General features: G+C 42.1%; 1 protein-coding gene across 1 annotated transcript; it reads left to right on the top strand.

Annotated features, from left to right (window-relative positions):
* The first annotated feature begins 8,660 nt into the window (after nt 1-8,660).
* LOC125465972 (protein fem-1 homolog C-like) lies at nt 8,661-13,256 on the top strand. Its single transcript, XM_048560020.2, has one exon. The coding sequence runs from the start codon at nt 8,837-8,839 to the stop codon at nt 10,685-10,687; it is 1,851 nt and encodes a 616-aa protein (XP_048415977.1). The 5' UTR covers nt 8,661-8,836; the 3' UTR covers nt 10,688-13,256.
* Nucleotides 13,257-16,436: the final 3,180 nt, after the last annotated feature.

The raw sequence follows: 16,436 nt of genomic DNA, 5'->3' as shown, positions 1-16,436 counted from the left end.
GCCACCCAGGTGGATGGGCTTGTTAAAAAGGCGTACAGTGTGTTAGCTTTCATTAATAGAGGGATTGGGTTCAAGAGCCGTGAAGTTATGCTCCAGCTACACAAAACCCTGGTTTGGCCGCATCTGGAGTATTGTGTCCAGTTCTGGTCGCCTCATTACTGGAAAGATGTGGAAGCATTGGAAAAGAGTTTTACCAGAATGTTGCCTAGAATAATGGGAAGGTCTTACAAGGAAAAGTTGAGTGAGCTAGGGTTTTTCTCCTTAGAATGACGAAGGATGAGAGATGACTTGATAGAGGTGTACAAAATGATGAGGTATAGATAGAGTAGACAGCCAGAGACCTTTTCCTAGGGTGGAGGTAGCTCTTATGAGGGGGCGTAGTTTTAAAGTGAGAGGAGGTAGATATAGGGGAGACGTCAGAGGTAGGTTCTTTACTCAGAGAGCGGTCGGGGTTTGGAATGCATTGCTGGAGAGGGTAGTGGAGTTGCCCTAATTAGCGGTTATTTTAAGCGGTTATTAGATAGGATGATAGTATAAGGTAGGGGTGGAGTTTAGATAGACCTTAGGATTAGGGTAAAAGTTTGGCACAACATTGTGGGCTGAATGGCCTGTACTGTGCTGTCCTGCTCTATGTTCTAATGTCATGCCATTAGTTAAGAAAGGCTGCAAGGAAAAGTCAGAAAACTATAGACCAGTGAGCCTGATGTCAGTGGTGAGTAAGTTGTTGAAAGGGATTCTGAGAGACAGGGTTTACAAGTATTTGGAAAGACAAGGGCTGATTAGGGATAGTCAGCATTGCTTTGTGCATGGAAAATCATGTCTCACAAACTTGATTGAGTTTTTCGAAGAAGTGACCAAGATGATAGATGAAGGCAGAGCGGTAGACTGGTTAGATTATATGAAATCTAGGGAGACCTAGCCATTTGGATACAAAATTGGCTTGACTGTAGAAGACAGAGGATGGTGATAGAAGGTTCTTGTTCAGACTGGAGGCCTGTGACCAGCGGTGTGCTGCAAGGATCTGTGTTGGTTCCACTGTTGTTCATCATTTATATGAATGATTTGGATGAGAAGGTAGGAGGTATGGTTAGTAAGTTTGCAGATTACACCAAAATTGGTGGTATAATGGATAGTGAGGAAGGGATCTTGATCAACCAGGTAAGTGGGCTGAGGAATGGCATATTGTGTTTAATTTAGGTAAATGTGAGGAGTTGCATTTTGGTAAGACAAACCAGGTTAGAACTTAGACAGTTAGTGGTAGGGCCCTGGGTAGTGTTGTAGATACATAGTATATCACGAGGTGCAAGTTCCTCCCCAGACTCTACACAAGCCTGACTTGAAAATTTATTGCTGTTCCATTACTGTCAGTATTGTAAAATTGTACGAGGTCAGCCAGGTAGATCTCGTAGAATAGGAGTTCCTTGATTGGGGCTGTTAACCCGCATCCAATCAAGTAGTCCTGGCTGACAGATATAAACAGGAGTGGCATAGGTTCTGTTCACTCTCAGAGGTGACTCTAAGGAAGCTGGACCAGTGATATGTGTAAAAAGAAGGCGGCTTGGTGATGGAATACTGGTGTCTGTGGAGATAATTTAGTGGCAACGGAAGTGGAATACCACTTGGGTGAAGGCAATTGCATAGCCTTGCCCAGGACATATCCTGAACAAAGGGACTCTAGATCAGTCCACAATAAATCCCCAAAACAAAGCCAAGCCTTGGTCAAAAAGTTAATACTTTCTTCAGCATGCAGGCTGGCAAGCTAGTGTAGTTCCAGTATGCAGACTCGAGACAAGGTAAGAGTCCCACTAGGCCTGAATTGAGGAAGAGAACTCATTGGTCAGTATCCAGGAGACTGCATAACCTGGAAAGCCCACCACATTTGGCTTGGAACAGTTAAATTGCTTAGCACCATTCAAATCAGAACCAATGAAAATTAAAATCCCTGTCAAGGCGAACCGATCCGTTGGTCTTCACAATTGGGTCTAGACCTTTCGGGTCAGCGTTCCTGCTCCTCTGATGCTGCTTGGCCTGCTGTGTTCATCCAGTTCTACACCTTGATATCTCAGATTCTCCAGCATCTGCTGTTCCAACTGTCTCTGAGAAGCAGCTGGTTCTGTTACCACTGATTGCAGTAAGAGGCTTGGACTGAAGCCTGATGGAGGTAAATTAGTTGGATTCATACTGATTGGTTCAACTTTTTTAGATTAGAAAATGGCTGCCTAATTAAATACCAGGTTGCTCTTCAGGAAGGTCTCGGGACTATCAAAGGAGCCAAAGCCACTTTGCAAGTTGATCAGGAAGCAATTCCACAATTTGCAAGGCCCACCCAGTGCCATTTGCCTTACATGCAGAATAGAGGCAGAAATCAGGAGGCTGGTAAGCAAAGGAATCATCAAAAGAATGGGCAGCACAGTCGTACCGATTGTGAAGATGAATGGATCGGTTCACCTTGATAGGGATTTTAAACAAATGATAAACTGTTTCTAAAAACCAAAAGAACTGTGGATGTTGTAATCAGGAACAAAAACAGAAGTTGCTGGAAAAGCTCAGCAGGTCTGGCAGCATCTGTGAAGAGAAAATCAGACTTAACATTTGGGTCGGGTTCTGAGGAGGGGTCACTGGAGCCGAAACATTAACTCTGATTAACTCTTCACAGATGCTGCCAGACCTGCTGAGCTTTTCCAGAAACTTCTGTTGAAAAATTGTCTCTTGCAGCTGGGTAAATACCCAATCCCTCCCAATGCTGATTTGCGGTGGTGGTGGGGTGTGCTGTCCTTCACAAAGCTGGACATGAATCATACATACTTGGAATTGTGGTTAGATGAGGATTCCCAAAGTATGCTACAATTTATACACGTAAGGGTTTGTATCAACATATGAGACAGCCACTTGGGGTATCATCAGCCTGTGATATTTTTCAGTGGACAATGGAGAACATTATAAAAGTTCTAACCCACATAAACATTTATCTGGATGACATGCTAGTAACAGGGAAGACCAATAAAGAGCTCTTAGAGATTTGGACATAGCCCTTCAAGGCAGGCATATGCCTTAGAAGGAAAAAAATGTGTGTTCCAGGCACCCAAGCGACTCACTTGGGCTACAGAGTTGACAAGCCTGGGTTATACCCATTGGAAGACAAAACAAAAACAGCTGGTGACAATGGGGGAAACAAAAGGGCCATCACAACCAGAACTGAAACTCTGTTGGACCTTTAGCAAGGCCAGATCACTGTACAAGGTGGCATTTTATTATGGGGAGCAAGAGAGGCTAATCCGAGATAAGGTTGCTGCCAGATACTGAACTCTACCAGGATCATTCAGGGCTGTCCAAAATGAAGATGTTGGTGAGAAGGCATCTGGTGGCTAGGATTGGATGCAGGCTTAGCTCATGTTGGCGGGGCAGTGCCCAAAGTGCCAACAAGAACAAAAATTAGCGCCACCAGCTCCTCCACATTTGTGGGAATGGCTAGATAAAACCTGGGCTTGGTTAAACGTCGACTATGCTGGCACTTTCACAGGCTTAATGTTCTTAGTCATTGTGGACACCCACGCAAAGTGGCTGGATATGCATACAGTGCAAACATGGGGATGACATTTGAAAATCTACGAGCATCTTTTGCAATACACAGGGCCCTAGAAATGCTGGTCACAGACAATGGGCCATCATTTACAAGGAGGGAAATCAAATATTTCCAAAAGTCAAATGGCAGTCGACATATAAGGACAGCTCCAAACCATCCATTGTTTAATGGTCTAGAAGAAAGAGGAGTCCAAACTTTGAAAACAAGTTTAAAGAAACAGCCACAGCTTCAGTCAATATCAAGCTGTCCTGGCTCCGGTTTGATTATTGGACCACCCCTCATGCAACCAGCTCCAGCTGAGTTGCTAATGGGGAGAAGACTCTGCACCAGGTTAAGTCTGATCTTCCTGGACCTGGGGGTGGGTGGGGGCATCAGGAATGCCGATGTCAGACACAAAATTCCTCTGCCCTGTATGGATAAAGAGGCATGATTGATGTGAGGTCAACTCCCGTGATGTACAAAGTTTCGTTAGATGAGGTGGTCCTGAACAAGTAAGTGGACCACCTGAAAGCTGCAAACTCACAGACAGGGCAGGAGCAAAACTTGTTTGGACCCTCAGAACAGCCGGAAAGGCTGTCAGAACCCGTGGATTCTCCCAATCCTTCTACTATTGAAGAAACCGCGGAGTCCGAGATGGACATGGCAAATGCCAATACAATGTCAGCCTTGATGCCTTTCCCACGTGAAGAAGGAGATTAACTTCGTCCAAGATGTTCTGGGTGCAAGAACTGGGCAACAGTCTGGTACACACCACCCATATCCAAGGCTGAGTCAGAGGAACCAGACCTGGTGCGAAAATGCCCCAGAAAAGGCTACAAGAAAAAGAACACACCTTTGCCCCTGAACGTAGAGGGTGAGGGATGTAGTGATTGTAATAAGGTCAGCCATGTGGATCTCATAGAATATGAGTTCCCTGATTGGAGCTGTTAACCTGGTTCAGTCAGGGAGTCCTGGGTGACAGATATAAACAGGAATGTCAGAGGTTCTGTTCACTCTGAGAGTTAGTTTTGAGGAAGCCAGACCAATGCCAAGTGCTACACACCTGCAAATAAAGGGTATGTGGAGTTATTTCAGGTAAGTAAAGTCCTGGGCTTTCATCCTTAATGGCACTGAGAGTGCAACTATTCCATGTGCATTGCAACAGTTCAAGAAGGCAGTTCACCATCACCTTCCGCAGAGCAATTAGGGACGTGCAGTAAATTCTGGACTACTCAGTGATGCCAACATCCCATGAATTAAAATAATAGAGTAAAGATGAAAAGCTTTGACAGACTGTCACTTTTCTCAGCAATATTCCAGTTCTATACTATCAAGCAATGAATTCTACAATACTTCTGTCAGTTCCACTCTTGTGACAAAAACTATTCCTAACCCTGCACCAAGAACTTCCCTCTCCAAATTGGTCAATCACTTCTGGATGGTCTCTTATCCCGCTGTTCCACCATTATTATCCCACCACCCCATAACTTCCACCACACTGCTGCACTTCAACTGACCAATTCCTTCCTGCTTCAGCAATTTCTAATCACTTTCCATCCTCTCTCTTCAAATTGCCTGAGGACTGACAGTATAATCATATTCACTGGAGAGCTGCTTGGAATCAACCAAACGGTGACTGCAGTTCATTGTAAATAAAAAGCAATACTGAGTTCATGTTGGGCTTAACTATTCTGGTACAACAAATGTTCCCTGTGATCAATTCATATCAGGTCAACTATTTTTTATTAACTAATTTGTTTGGAATGGAATCTCAGGGAGGACAGCAGAAGTTCTGAAGGGCCAATTAGTTGTTCAGCTGTTGGATGGATGAATTGAGAATGGCCAAACCATCTTTCTTATCCCTAACTGTCTTAACCGCACAGAACTAAAATATTCTGTAGCTGAAGGAAGTGAGAAACCAGTCACTAACCTTTCCCCAAATGCAGTACAGTAACTGTATTCCACATAATAAACTCTAACAGTGGATTTCACCAGTCCTTCAGAGATTAGTTTGAAGTTGGGCGAGGACGGGCAAAATTGGATGGGGACTTTCATTTAATGGGGGCAGCGGGGTGGAGGGGTCTAGTCGAAGATAAATTTATGTCTGAAGAGATAGGTCAGGTCTACAAGCAGATTTAAGTGAAATCCAACAGGCTGAATCGTAGAAGAGGGAGTTTAATGATGATAGTATGGGGATTAGTGAAAGCGGGCCCACCAGATCTAAAAATGTGAAAATTAAAGATGCTCCTTTGAAAGCGAAAGCATTACAAAAGAGATAAATTAATTAAGTTAAATTATAATTAATAATTAGATGTAAATATGTTTGATCAAGTAGCCAACATGACAATGTCATTACATGGTGACGAAGGTCGGGAATTATGCATTCTAACCTGAGTTGATGATACCAAAATTGGTGATATAGTGGACGGCAAAGAAGGTTGCCTCAGCGTACAAGAGGACTTGATCAGATGGGCCGATGGGCCGAGGAGTGGCAGATGGAATACAATCTAGATAAATGTGAGGTTCTACATTTTGGTGGGGCAAATCACAGCAGGACTTAACGGTAAGGCCTTGGGAAGACCCTGGAGTGTAGGTTCACAGTTCCTTGAAAATGGACTCACAGACAGACAGGCTAGTGAAGAAGGCATTTGGTATGCTGCCTTTTTTGGTCAATGCATCAAGTTTTGGAGATCGGAGGTCATGTTGTGGTTGTACCAGACACCGGTTAGGCCACTTTTTGAATACCGCGTTCAATCCTCGTGTCCCTACTATAGAAAAGATATTGTTGAACTTGAAAGGGTTTGGAAAAGATTTACAAGAATTTTGCCAGGATTGGAGGGTTTGAACCCTAGGAAAGACAATGAACAGGCTGGGGTTGTTTTCCCTGGAGCATCGGAGGCTGAGGGGTGACTCTATAGAGGTTCACAACATCATGAGGGACATGGAAAGGGTGAATCATCAAGGTCTTTTCTCCAACGTTAGGGAGACCAAACCTAGAGGGCATAGGTTTAAGGTGGCAGGGGAAAGATTGAAAAGGGACACAAGGCGCAACTTTTTCAAGCAGAGGTATGGAATGAGCTGCCAGAGGAAATAATGGAGGCGGCTACAATTACATCTGGATGGGCATATAGAACATAGAACAATACAGCGCAGAACAGACCCTTCGGCCCTCGATGTTGCGCCGACCTGTGAACTAATCTAAGCCCCTGCCCCCACACTATCCCATCATTATCCATATGCTTATCCAAGGACTGTTTAAGTTCCCCTCATGTGGCTGAGTTAACTACATTGGCAGGCCGGGCGTTCCACGCCCTTACCACTCTCTGAGTAAAGAACCTGCCTCTGACAATAGTCTTAAATCTATCACCCCTCAATTTGTAGCTATGCCCTCTTGTACAAGCTGAAGTCATCATCCTTGGAAAAAGATTCTCACTGTCCACCCTATCTAATCCTCTGATCATCTTGTATGTCTCTATTAAATCCCTTCAGAGCCTCCTTCTCTCCATTGAGAACAGACCCAATATTAATAATCTCTGATTCACCTCTACTCTTTTCTACAGTATATAAAGTCTAATTACATTAATACTGATGGTTATAAAATATTAAAAATATCTGGTTAATTTTGCTATGTTACAGTCTATAGTTAAATATTATATACATGGTGTTATATGATATGATTGATACCCTCTGATTCAGCTCCACTGTCTCTACAATATAGTGTTGTCATTACATAAGGAAGATGGCTACACAATACTCATAATGACTGATTAACTTCTGTCTGTCTCTCTAATTGTATAGTATATACATGATGTTATATTATTGATATGAACAAGAATGAGTATACAATATTATTGAGAAGCTGATTCAACCCCACTCTGTCCTATATTATACAATTATATTTATACCGATGATTATGTTACATAACATTATTAATCTCTGATTAACTTCTACTCTAATTATATATTATTGATAACCTCTGATCAGCTTCTACTGTCTCTCTCTCTAATTGTGCAGTGTGTGTATATATATAAAATACATATACACACGTGCACACACACATATATATACACACACATACCTACACATATACATATATATATATATACATACACGGTGTTATATTATTCATATAAGAATGAGCATATAATAATATTGAGAATCTGTTTAGGAACAGTTGAGAGGGATTGGGCCAAATGCTGGAAAATGGAACTAGATTAATTTAGGATATCAGGTTGGCATGGACAAGTTGACCAAAGGGTCTGTTTCTGTGCTTTACGTCTCTAATGATTCTCAGCTGTAGATATTTAATTAGTGAGCAGATTTAGATCAGATCTTCGGGCACTATGGGAATCAAGGACAATGAGGATAGAACGAAAAAGTGAAATTGATGCAGTTACTGAACGGTAGTTAGAACACAGCAAGCCAGACAACGTCTGGAGGAAAGGAGAAGTCAACGTTTCGGGCACTACCCTTCCTTAGAACTCCTCCACATGCTGCCGGTCTTGCTATGTTCTTCCATTCTCCTGTTTGTCTACCTTGGATACCAGCATCTGAAGTCTTTCTGTCTCTTCCTGAATGGCAGAGCAGGCTTTTAGGGCTGTGTGGCTTACTCTTTGTATTTTCTACGCTCTCTCTACATCAAAACAGGCACATTTGATATTGAGTTACCATTTCAGTAACTGGTGGCTTCCTCACTGATATCTGTTGGATCCCTCCCTGTAAACCTGACAGGGCACTTCGCCTACTTATCGACACGTACATAAAGCACGTCGGATCATTTTTAAGATCATGTGCACCATTTCCAGATTCAACACACTTGCTTTATTATTCTTCGTAACTTGAGCACCTCTGCCGCCAACCGCCATCTCCGCCCTTCGAATAAACACCCGCCTCCTCGCCAAACCCATTGGCGACTCTCATAGGGTTAGCGGCCCCATGGGAATAATTCTACATTTTTATTGGCTAATTCTCACGTCGGTCACGGGCATGATGAGCCAATCGCCTGGAACGTTCCGCGGAGGGTTCCTGGGTGTCGTGGTTCACCCGGCCTGAACCACGTGACAGGCTGGTCACCAACACCCCAGCATTCGCGGCGGCAGTGGCGCATGCGCGGTGAGCACTCCGCTGAAGGGTCTCCATTTTACTTTCGAAAGATAATAATCGGCGCTTCGAGTGGGTCGAGGGCCCGGCCGCTGATACTCCCCCCGAAACCCCTCACCTTATTCCCCTCACTGTTGGCCCGGCCGAAGTTTAAATGGCAGCCGGGGCCCGACCATGGACATCAAGACGGCAGTTTTCAATGCAGCTCGGGACGGCAAGTTGAAACTTATGCAGAAGTTGCTGGACAACCGGAGCGCCGAGGAGCTGGAGGCGGTGACATTGGAGAAAACCAACGGCGGTACCCCCCTGCTCATCGCCTCCAGGTATGGCCACCTGCAGGTAGTGGACTACTTGATGGAGCACTGCAAGGCCAAGGTGGAGCTGGGCGGCTCGGTCAATTTCGACGGGGAAACCATCGAAGGTGCCCCGCCGCTGTGGGCAGCGTCGGCCGCTGGGCACCTGTCGGTGGTCCGGACCCTCCTGGAACACGGCGCGTCCGTTAACAACACCACCCTGACCAACTCTACTCCACTGCGGGCCGCCTGCTTCGACGGCCACCTGGAGATCGTCAAGTACCTCATCGAGCACAGAGCAGACATGGAAGTGGCCAACAGGCATGGGCATACTTGCCTCATGATCTCATGCTACAAAGGCCACAAGGAGATTGCCAAGTATTTGCTGGAGAAAGGAGCGGATGTGAATAGGAAGAGTGTGAAGGGCAACACTGCTTTGCACGATTGTGCAGAGTCAGGAAGTCTGGAAATCATGAAAATGCTGCTAAAATGTGGGGCTAAGATGGAGAAGGATGGTTACGGAATGACCCCCTTACTTGCTGCCAGTGTCACAGGCCACATGAATATTGTGGAGTTTCTTATTAACCATGTGCAGACCAAGAAGGAAGACCGAATTGATGCACTTGAATTATTGGGAGCTACGTTTGTTGATAAGAAAAGGGATTTGCTGGGAGCCATGAAGCTTTGGAAGAGAGCAATGGAGAAGAGGCATAGTGATAAAAGCAAAGTAGTTAAGAAGCCACAGGTGGGTCAGTTGGTACTAGCCTATGATTATGCAAAAGAAGTTACAACATCTGAAGAGTTGGAAGCCTTGATCACTGACCCAGATGAGATGAGAATGCAAGCGTTATTGATCCGAGAGAGAATTCTTGGCCCATCCCATCCAGACACTTCCTACTATATTCGTTATCGAGGTGCAGTTTATGCTGATTCTGGAAACTTTGAAAGGTGCATTAATTTGTGGAAGTATGCGCTGGATATGCAGCAGAACAATTTGGACCCATTGAGCCCTATGACTGCTAGTAGTTTGCTCTCCTTTGCTGAGCTTTTTTCTTTTGTCCTGCAAGACCGTCCAAAAGGCACCTTGGCCATGAAAGTATCTTTCAATGATCTTATGGGCATCTTGTGCAAAAGCGTTCGTGAAGTTGAGCGGGCAGTGAATCAACGAGACAACCCACCTGATGTTGCACAATTCACAAAAGCTTTATCTATTATTTTACACTTGATCTCTTTGTTAGAAAAGGTAAAATGTCGTGCTGATCAGGAGCATTACAAGAAGCAAACCATCTATCGGCTGTTGAAGCTGAACCCAAGAGGGAAGGGTGGATTTACCCCATTACATCTAGCAGTTGACAAGGACACAACGTCAGTTGGCCGTTATCCAGTTTGCAAGTTCCCTTCATTGCAAGTGACTTCGGTACTGCTGGAATGTGGTGCTGATGTTGACTCGAGAGATTATGAGAACAACACTCCCCTCCATATAGCTGCATTCAACAACAATCTTGATATTATGAATATGTTAATTGACACTGGTGCACATTTTGATGCCACCAATTCTTCCAAGAAAACTGCTTGGGATTTGCTGGATGAAAAGAAGATGGCCAAGAATCTGATTCAACCCATCAACCACATCACCCTGCAGTGCCTTGCTGCTCGTGCCATTGAAAAACATAAGGTCATTTACAAAGGATTAATTCCAGAAGAATTGGATGCTTTCATTCAACTACATTGAAGTGCAAAATTAAGTCTTTATGAATTTGGATGCATGGTTCACATAAGGATTGAATAACTCACTGACCATAAATATGATAGAGACACTTCAGTGAGATTAAAATCAATCTGCCTCCTGAAGGGCTATTTCAGTTTTAGGGCTAAGTGCACAGAACAAATTTAGTTTGGCAGAATATCTGCCGGTTGATATCTGCTAAACTGTCCATTCTGAATTGTGGGTGAAGGAAATCCAATGATTCACTTAGAGAAAATTAGTTTATAATCTGCAATTTTTTTTAGTCTCTTACACTCTTAACTTGATTTTTCCTGTTGCAACCACTTGCTACAGCACATGTCATTTCACGTTTTGTGGATTTGGAAGTTCTGATTTGTGCACACACCACATCCTCAGCTGTACTTCATTACTGTAGGAAAATCTAAACACACCCAATAAATCCAATGACCCCTGCATATTTCAGCTGCCTTTTAAGATTTAGCAAATAATATATTCACAGTAAGTGTAGTGACGTCCAAAGAAACACACGAGTGTGGGTTACACTTTAAATTTCAATATGGAATAGGTTACCAAAATGAAACACATAACACGCTTAATGAAATACTGGGGTAAAGATCAATTAGAATATTTTCCTACTACTGCAAAGTGGAGATAACATCAGAACTGGAGACAATCAGCGTGCTGTTCAACATCCGATAAGTCAGTTAATTGCAGATTCCAGTCAACCTGTTGAGTTTGCACCATTTGCTGTTCCAACATTAGACGTGACTTCTGAGTAACGTACACAGATATTATGGTAAATAGTTACTATTTCGCTAGACAGTGTTTCGTAAAACTAGCTTTTACTTTTATCGGCAGGCCTAAGAGTTGGTTTGTTAAACCAGTGGGTTTATTTTACCTTCAGATATTACTAGGATATTGAAATCATGTCCAACCTAATGATTTTAACTTTATGCCTTTCAGCATTCAATTATCTGTTTGAAACATAGCTATGACAAGACTCTGAGTTTATAGAGGATTCTTCATAGATCAGACAGAGGAATGTAATAATGGAAAGAAGCACAGGCACTTTGAAGGTCCTCTACTCGGTAAAATATCTAGCACATTCTAATGGTTGGTAGATGTGTCCTACCTAATTTTCTTTCCTCCATGATTTTCCTAAAAGAGTTGTGGCTATTTACAAATCTGTGTTTTATTTTTAAACAGTTGGAACTGAATTGGTTACCCTTCCTGAGGTTGATGGACTCTGTTACTGTTTACAGAATAGTGTCAAAGTTTTTCAGCTTCTTTTGGCCCCATCAATGATACATGTCTTGCTTATCACCAAAACACTGAAGTGACATCAGTCCCAAATTCCAGGAATTGATCAACAAGTTTAGTAAATGGAGGCTCATGATTGTAGCTAAGCTGGTTTTTGAGAAAATATCATACACCGTTCAACCAGACTATTACTTGAACAATTCACTTTGGAGAGGATCATCGCTTGTTCTTATGAATAATTTTATTTGTATTAGCATGCTTCTGTCAGGGACTAGCTGTTTTAGTTATAAGGTTTAACTCACCACTGCATGTTTTGGCATCAGTGAATGGTACATGTGTTTGAAAACAGATATGGTTATCTGATTCTGTAATGCATCCACTTATCTTTTGTACTTTCCCTGCATCCATGTGGTCAGTCTTTAGATACTACTGTTCACAAATATACACACACCTTTTTGTTTGCAATCCATTACAAAAAATCAAAAGGCTATGCAAAACTAGATTTAAATTGTTTCTTGCAAATGAGAATTAGCAGCCTTGAATCCTTCAGATGGTATTTCACTAAACTCTAACCCTTTGATTTAGAACATTTGGAAAGGAGATGGCCATGCAATTTAGTTTCTTGATTTGTGTGTGTTCAGAAAAATGGAGAATGGTCAAAGTGAATTTGTTGTAACAACAGTGTACTGCAATAAAAAAAGTAAGCAAAGAAAATATTTTGTCAAAGGCACACATACTGAAGTGAAACAGAGCAGATACCTTTTTTGGGTACATAACATCTTTTGAAACTTGCACATTCGTTAACTGCAAAAAATATTTTCCTTAGCACTGGATGTGTGTCATTTGACTTTTGTTGAGCCACAAGCCTGTTAATAGATCAGTTGTTCGCTGAAACAGATCTGTGGGTTTTTTTTTTAAAACAGTGTAAAAATGTAACTGCAGTTACGATAGAGATTTTAAAGGAAGGCAGAGATTTTTAAACACTGTTGTAAATACTTGGAGTGTTAAAGGCACTATGTATAGATCAAATTTGTTTTAATGGGTTTTTATGGGAAACTTGCAAACCCACTGTGTGACTGCATGTTTTCACACATGCATAAGAATGCTAATACTGATTTCTTCTTCATAATACACTTAAACGTAGCTTTTAGAACATATTTATTTTAGCACATTCTTCGCCCAGAGTTTACACTAGATTGTTTGGCTTGAAGAGTATTAAATGTAAATTGCTGCTGAGCTATACCAGTGATTGTGTGGCTCTTATAATAAATGTATATCCAAAACAAGCTGATGTAGAATACTAATTATTCATCCCTTCTTGAAAACAAATGATAAATCTAGGGAAAGGATACCTATAAGCTCAAAGGAGAATGGAAAGACCACAGTTAGGAAGTTGAATTTTAGGATTCTACAAAGATTCCAGGAAGAAATCAGTGCCTCCTTGACTTCAACATACAGCAGGAGAATAAAGCAAATCAAGTTTGCAAATCACTGACCATCATAATATTAATTTTAAAAAATGATTTAAAAAACTGTCTAGTCCTTGCAGATATTGAAAGGAGGATTCAGTAGTGCCTCACTATATGGGTCTTCAGTGCTAAAATGTTGATAGATAGTGTGTTGATAGTTGTTAACAAAAGAAAGATATTTGTAATGTCTGAAGAATTGAACTTGATAGTAAATTTAGCAATAGAGACACTGAAATTGGGAACAATGAGGATACAAAGGTGTCAGTTTTCTTGTTTTTGAATTTCTCTGTTCTTACCCCACCAAATCTTTGTAAACCCCTCCAAGTTACCTGGTTTCTCAGCATCCACAATTTTAAAACACTTCATTGGCCTCACATTCAGATAGTTAGGTCCTGAGTTTGAGTTTCCGCTAGAAAATCCCTGTGCCGCGATTGTACTTTCTCCCTTTAAGGGAAGATTCCTTTACATTTTTGATCAACTTTTGATAATCTCTCCTAATATCCCATGTGATTAAGTGTCAATTTTTATAGCATCCATGGGAAAGCACCTTGCATGAGTCATAAAAGTCATACAGCATAGAAACAGTCCAACTCGTCTATGCTGACCAAGTTTCCCAAATTAAACTCATCCCACTTGCCTGCACTTGGCCCATATCCCTCTAAACCTTCCCTATTTGTGTACCTGTTCAAATGTCTTTTAAACATTTGTAATGGTACTTGCATCTACCACTTCCTGTGGCAGTTCATTTCACGGACGAACCACCCTATTTGAAAATGTTTTCCCTCCAGGTTCTTAAGTCCTTCTCCTCCCACCTTTAAAAAACATTCAAGTGAAAAGCTGTTCTATGCATGAATTTTTGGAAAACTCAGGCTACCTTCATAAGTTAGCAATGACAGCCTTTAATTTGATTAAAGTACTTTGTATCTTCAACCACTCACCATGTGAACATTTCCACTGGCATTCACCCATATAGTTTCAATTAATTGAAACATAGGACCAGGAGTAGGCCGTTGGGCTCTTTGAGTCTGTTCTTCAATTTATTATGATCATGGCTGATTATCCAACTGAATACCCTGTTCTTGCTTTCTCCTGTACTCTTTGATTCCTTCAGCTCTTTAAGAAAAAAACTAACTCCTTCTTGAAAATATTAAGTGTTTTGGCCTCAATTGCTTTATGTTACAACGAATCCCACAGACTCACTACTCTGTTAGTTAAGAAATTTCTCCTCATCTCAGTTCTAAATAGCCTACCCCATATCTTTGGGCTGTAACCCCTGATGTTGGACTCTGCAGTGGGAAGGTGATGGCATAATGGTATTATCACTAGACTGTTAATCCAGAGACCAGATAATGTTCTGGGGAGCCCAGTTCAAATCCTGCCACAGCAAATGGTGGAATTTGAATTTTTTTAAAATATCCGAATTAAGGGTGTAATGTTGACCACGAATTTATTGCTAATTGTGAGAAAAACCTGTCTGGTTTACTAATGTTCCGTAGGGAAGGAAACACCCTTCTGGTCTGGCCTACACGTGACTCCAGACCCACAACAATGTGATTGACTCAACTGTTCTCTGAAGAATAAATGCTGGCCTAGCCAGTGATGCCCTCATCCTGTGAATGAATTTTAAAAAGTCATCCAGAATATCCTTCCTGTGTTTTTCTTGTCTAGTCCTGTTTGAATTTTAAATACTTCAACAAGATAGCTCATTTTTCAAAACCCCAGTGGATATAATCCCAACTGGTCCAGTTTCTCCTCTTACATGAATCTTTCATCCCAGGAATGCTTCTGGTAAACCTTTGATGCACTCCATCCATTGCCAGAATATACTTCCACAGATAAGGAGACAAAACTGTACACAATACCCCACATGTGGTTTCGTCAATGCCCTGTACAATTGCAACAAGACATCCCTGCTCCTGTAGTCAATCCTTTTGCTTTGAAGACCAGCATACCATTCGTATTCTTCACCACCTTCATGCTGACTTCCAGTGACTAGTATATGAGGATATCCCGGTCTCGCTGCACCTCCACTGTCCTAACCTGTTTGTATTCACATAGTTTGCCACCTTGTTTTTGCTTGCAAAGTGCATAATCTCACTTTTAGCTACATTAGATTTATCTGCCATGCAATTGCCAACTCAATCAACACATCCAAATCAGACTGCAGCACCTTTGCTGCATCCTCAGAATTCACCATTCTACGCAGCTTTGTGTCATCTTTGAAAAGCTGGAGATTTACATTTATGTTGTAAATAGCTGGGATCCAAACACTGATCCCCTGTGGTCACAGTGCCTGCTGTGTGGGGGGGGTGGGGGGGAAGGAAGAAATACCCATTTATTCCTACTGTTTCCTATCTGCATTATTATAGAATTATATTATTAATTATAGAATCCCTACGGTGTGGAAACAGGCCCTTCAGCCCAACAAGTCCACGTCGACCCTCACAGCATCCCAAACCAGACCCATCCTCCTGTAACCCACCTAACTTACACATCCCTGAACACTCTGGGAAATTTAGTATAGCTAATCCACCTAACTTACACATCTTTAGACCATGGAAGGAAACCAGAGCACCCAGATGAAATCCATGCAGACATGGGGAGAACGTGCAAACTCCACACACAGTTGCCCGTGGCTAGAATCGAACCTGGGTTCCTGGTGCCATGAGGCAGTGGTGCTAACTGCTGTGCCACTGAACTAGTGCCAACTAGTTCTCTTTGTGACATGTCGCTAGCCCAATCCCTTACAATTATTTTAAATGCCAATCTCTTAAGTGGACTTCATTTAAAACCACCTGAATGTTCAAGTAATGTATGTCCATTGGCTCCCACTCAGCAACTCTACTAGTTACATCCTCAAAATTCCAGTACATTTGATAAGTCTGATTTCCCTTCCATAAATCTGTACTGACTGATCCTGTCATTGTTTTGAAGCTGCTCCAATTCATAGAACACCAAGGTTTAAGAGGAAGTGATAAGGTCAATTGTAATTCCTTTTCCCATAGATTAACTGGTCATTCTGAGTG

The sequence above is a fragment of the Stegostoma tigrinum genome, chromosome 30, assembly GCF_030684315.1.
Source record: "Stegostoma tigrinum isolate sSteTig4 chromosome 30, sSteTig4.hap1, whole genome shotgun sequence".
In the NCBI taxonomy this organism is placed as follows: Eukaryota; Metazoa; Chordata; class Chondrichthyes; order Orectolobiformes; family Stegostomatidae; genus Stegostoma; species Stegostoma tigrinum.
The sequence above is the reverse complement of the archived record's forward strand: the minus strand, read 5'-3'. Positions and strand labels throughout refer to the sequence as shown.